The 5,454-nt window shown below is 38.4% G+C and overlaps 1 protein-coding gene across 1 annotated transcript in view; it reads left to right on the top strand.

Annotated features, from left to right (window-relative positions):
- The first annotated feature begins 4,404 nt into the window (after nt 1-4,404).
- Nucleotides 4,405-5,454, top strand: part of LOC121319419 (vesicular inhibitory amino acid transporter) — a 4,314-nt gene continuing 3,264 nt past the window's right edge. The window contains exon 1 of the mRNA XM_041256837.1: nt 4,405-5,235. Within this exon, the coding sequence (XP_041112771.1) occupies nt 4,855-5,235 (381 nt within the window). The 5' untranslated portion in view covers nt 4,405-4,854. The remainder of the gene's footprint in view (nt 5,236-5,454) is intronic.

Raw genomic sequence — 5,454 nt, 5'->3', positions numbered from 1 at the left:
TGAAAGAAAAAGAAACAGACTTCTCATTGATGTCGCGAATTTGATTTCATTTGCAGCGAGCCGTTATCTTTACTCTCTGAACTCTTGTCTTCACTCAGCGACAGATTGGGTTTAATGTAACCCGTCCCACAGAGAAGACAAAGAGCGCGCATCCTGCAGTAGTGCTCTGTGAACCGGTCAGCTGTACTTTCCAATAGGCTCTGTTTGTAGATTATGGAGAATGTCCTGGCTATAGAAATCTATTTAGAATTACACTGGTCTACATTATTATTATTATTATTATTATTATTATTATTATTATTATTATTATTATTAGTAGTAGTAGTAGTAGTAGCAGCATAGTAGTTGTATTGTAAATAGTAACAATATTAACAATAATGTTTGTGTTTTGTTTTTGTTGTGTTGCAAATTTTAATATCCACCGACGCGTTTTATCGACTCTACACCATGCTATATTATTGCAATGATAGCTCGCAACAAAATCAGTTAATTACTAGAATGGAATTAATTATTTCTCCTGCAACCAAGTGCATGACGCCATCTCGTTGATGACGATTCTGCTCTGTGGTTCAGCGTCACGGCAAAATGTTTTGTTTTTTAATGTATCGCTTCTATGAATGACAGAACTGTGTGCTGCGCGGACCGTGTTTGTGATCCACATTAAAAAACACACAGCCAATACAATACATTCGATATATGCAGGCATAGAACATAATGGGGAAAAAATATCAAAAGAAAATCACACCGGCATATTACTATATAGGGGCAATGAATGGGTATCCCGTTACACCTCTGTCTGCAGCGTATTCATATCCAACACAGACGAGATAGATCCTGTTTCTCTTTGTTTCAAAATATTTAACAGTTATAACATATTAAAGTGTTGATGCGTGACATGTATTGTACATGTTCGCATGCAACCGATTTTACTTCTATTCAATTTATTTTTGTTATTATTATTTTCACAGTTTTACTGTTCAAAGCTGCTGTTTCCAGCATTTTGAATATTTCCACCGCGTTATCACAATTCACACGTGTGCTCTTCTCGCTCTACTGATCCGATTACTGCGGCAAATCAAAGGCGGCGAGAGACGAAGGTAAAAGCGAGGCTCGCGCGCGTTCAGTCTTGTCAGCTTCTTGCGATTCCAAGCTGCAGGAATTGAATCGATGCGAGATGGGCTGCCTCTCGTGTTCTCTTAACCCATTAACCGGGGGGTTAAACTATCCAGAGCCTGTGATTTCAGCAGTACACTGCAGGTTACAGTGCGCGGCGTGTACTATTTCAAATGGATACCAGTAACCCGGGCTGTGTTATTACAGGTTCGCATGCAAGGCATCGTCTCACATATTTTGAAAATAAGTTTTGATTGAATGGTAAGGAGACTATGCAAACGCCACAAAATGTTCCTTATCTTTTGAACCTTCTACCAGTGATAAAACGCATGACAGGCAATATATTATTATCCGTATTATTATGGCAGCAAGCTATTTCCATCTGGTGCATCGCGAAGGTTACAACGATAAACTGTACTACTCAGCAAAACCACAATGTTTAGCTAACACAGGCAAGCAATAGGGGATTTCGCAAATAGTTCAACTTTTTTTCAACGTTGTCAGCAAAACCTATGCCATGTTATGTGAGAGGTCATCCCATGCCTTGTCATAATGCCAAGTCTGCCAGTCGTTAGCAAATTAGATTATTGAATTATATCCAGTGTGCGGACGAGCACAGTTGAAAAACGGGTTGCCTTGTAATTCAAACAAACGGTGTACATTGCTATTTACACACATTTACATGGAGGTGCACACTCGACAGGCAAAGGCTGTACACGCATATTACATTTAAAAAAAGTCTGCTTCGTCTCTGCAGAAGACAATGAAAGCTGTATCGACTGTTTCTAACAAAGCAAATTCCATCACCGTAAATAAACGCCTTTGTACATGTTCGTGTGAATATATTTAAATATAAAAAGCCGGCGTTTAAATAACAGGGAACAGGTTAGGAAGCATTATTTTTTTATACAGCCAGAAAGCTAGACAGCTACAGAGATTATAACAAATGCTCTGCTTTTTGCTTTTTTCATGAGTCTGATTTCCTTCCTATCGGATCAGCTGCGGGGATTTGGCACATTAACATATGAATTTCTTCTTGTATCGCATAGCGTTTTTATTATATATCAGTATGCATTTATATTTGCAGTATTAAACTGATATGAACGGAGAACGATTGATATAGTCCGCGATACTGTGAACCGCACTCCAAACCAAATATTTAATTCTGCAACAATTGATCGAATGATCGAATGCATCAGTATTAAACCACATTTTAGTCTTTACAGACTACACGGTAATATTTATTTTGGTAGCTATAGTGTATTTCGTTCGTCTATATCTCTGTATCAAATAATTAAAATAAACACTAATATCCGTTTTAAACGGGTCGCAGAAGATGAATGTTTTAATTCTACAGCTTTTGGTTTTACAATATCAGGCTGCATCCCACACCCTCGCCCCTGACAGAAGAAATCTGTAGTGGACACACGTTCATGTCTGCGAGTCCTAAAACATGGAATAATTAAATGGCATTCAATTACACTGCAGTGACGGCGTCTGCACCCGTACCCGGATTCCTCTCACCTGAGAGCTATTTTTTGACAATGTATGCTTTCGTGGTTTGCAGTTCGAATCACAGATACGAATATCCCTCAGCCCCTATGAAGAACTCGAGCGCGTTAATTGCGTTGATTACGGATGTTCTATTTCTTTTTTTCCAAAGTGCCACGATTATTATAAACCATTAAGGCTACAAGATGTGAAACCGGTTTGGGAAAATTACACAAAAATATACCTATAATGCATTTAATTAACACATATATTCAGCCGATGAAGTCCTGATAATTGATTTGTGATCAATTATTCTACATTTTTAAGTATCTAAAATATCCTTTTCTTTTTTCTTCTTTTTCTTATATATATATATATATATATATATATATATATATATATATATATATATATATATATATGTGTGTGTGTGTGTGTGGTGTGTGTGTGTGTGTGTGTGTGTGTAATTTAATTACATGATGTAATGTGTATATCTAAATATAAACAATCCAACCAACGTTATTTATTCATGTATTTTTTTTATAAGAACTGTGTATAGATGTTATTTTATCTGCATCGAAACATACTCTCTTTTGGGGATTTTCTTTTCTTTTTTTTTAAACGGCTCCCTTGGCAGTTTCTTCTCGCTGATGGTCAGCGCACATTGCATACATGCAGCATAATTCATTTGACGTCATTCATCAAATCAAATCAAATCTCTGCTTCTGGAGCTGTAATGAACCTCTGCCGTGTTTTTCTTTTAATCCATAACAATCTGATTCCGAGCAGGTATTAATGCCAATGTATATGATATTCATGTGTGACCAAGGTGTTTCCCGAGGAAATAGTCACATTCTCATAGATGGTTGTCTTAATAATAGTAATAATAATAATAATAATAATAATAATAATAATAATAATAATAATAATAATAATAATGTACGGTGTGAGACTAAAAGGGGCACATTTGAAATTCAGAAAAGATCTTAGTATTCATTGTTAGTATTGTAATGTTATATACAAAATTAAAAGTAACCTAAGAAATAGTTTTCATGGTTGAAAAATGCTGTATCGATTTTTTTGTATTTGTTATATCGCCTCCTGCCCAACCTTAAAATGCGATCTACTGCTCTGCGTTTATTCAGTCATCTATACCTCGCTTTATGGAAGAAAGAAAGGAGACGAATAAAGAACAGAGCGCAATTGAACTGCCTTTGCATTCTAATACACGCCATTAAAAACAGTGTTAACTGACGACTGGCTGCATGCAGAACAAAAAAAAACAAAAAAACGCAACATAATCAAAACTATCAATATAACGAAATATCTATACGCTTTTAAAAAAAGCTGCTACATGTTTAAACTGACACACAAAAAACATTTTTGTGGAAAATGGGTTTGTTTTTGTCTTATATTATTATTATTATTATTATTATTATTATTATTATTATTATTATTATTATTATTATTATTATTATTATTATTATTATTATTATTGTTTGTTGTTGTTGTTGTTAATTTTAGGATTGAACCTCTATCTCCACTACAATCTTTTGATATACTAAAACCGACGAACGTGAAATAATATCATCTTTTAGGTGCATATGCACGTATGGATATTCCAGAGCCCATTTCTCAACGCAGTTTTGTGTCGCTCTATATATGCAGGTGAAGTTATGCAAGGCGGGCAGAATCACACTGTCATTGGGTGTTGGAGAAGACACGTTAGTGTTGACTTTGATGAGGAGGAATGGAAGCGCCTCCCTTAGAAATGCAGCAAATCTCCCCCTTTTTCGTGTTCGGGCGATTGGTGCTGTTGGGGAGCAGAGACGTGGTATTTGAGGCAAGGGCTAGCATTGGCATTCTGGTGATGACACGTCCTTTTTCCGTGCCGCCCCCCGGCTCTCTGACACCGCATCGGCATCAGTAGTGAGCGAACCAACTGTGGGACTCGTGCCGCCACACAGACCGGGCTCTGTCTGTTCATTAGTCCGTCAGTCTGTTTTGCTTCCCTGTTCCCCCCCCCCTAAACAATTCCAATATCCACGATGCAAGAACCGAGCTCTCTTTGAAGGTGACATGTGCCAAGGAATACTGAAAGGCAGAACGGCCGCTTTTACCACGAATCGGAGATAACAGTTGAAGACTTGTTAATATTAGTGGCGCGAAGGTATATACTTGCAGCGTCCTACTCTTTCTCTCCTTTTTAAATAGAGTTGAAATAAGATACAGGCATTGAAAAGCGCAACGATGGCAACTTTGATCAGGAACAAGCTCTCCAACGCTGCCACCTCGGTGTCCAACAAATCACAAGCAAAGGTAAGCGGCATGTTCGCCAGAATGGGCTTCCAGGCAGCCACTGACGAGGAAGGGCTCGGTTTCGCTGCCTGCGATGATCTGGACTATGAACACAGGCAGGCGGTGCAGATGGACATCCTAAAAACTGACGATGTCGGCATGGATGCGACCGGAGAGCCGATGGCAGAAGGGGACAGTCATTACCAAAGGGACGGGACGGGTCCCCCGCCCTCAGCTTCCAAAGATGATGGGATGTGTGCCGAGTTAGCTAGCCAGAACAGGCCTAAAATTACGGCATGGGAAGCCGGCTGGAACGTTACCAATGCCATCCAGGTAAGACACACCTTGGTATATTCTGCCTGCTGTAGCTGAGTTGTTACCGCGGACTGTACAATATTTTTACTGATAGACTTTTTAAATAGTTATCATAATAACGTATCTGGTCAACAGAACACAATCCAGCCAATAATATTAATAATGCAAATATTAGGGTCAACATTCCACCCTCGTTTGTACCCACCCACCACCTGCAATACGTCCCGGGGTGTCGTC

The sequence above is a fragment of the Polyodon spathula genome, chromosome 8, assembly GCF_017654505.1.
Source record: "Polyodon spathula isolate WHYD16114869_AA chromosome 8, ASM1765450v1, whole genome shotgun sequence".
Lineage (NCBI taxonomy): Eukaryota > Metazoa > Chordata > Actinopteri > Acipenseriformes > Polyodontidae > Polyodon > Polyodon spathula.
Note: the sequence above shows the minus strand (reverse complement) of the source record. Positions and strands in the feature narration are given on the sequence as shown.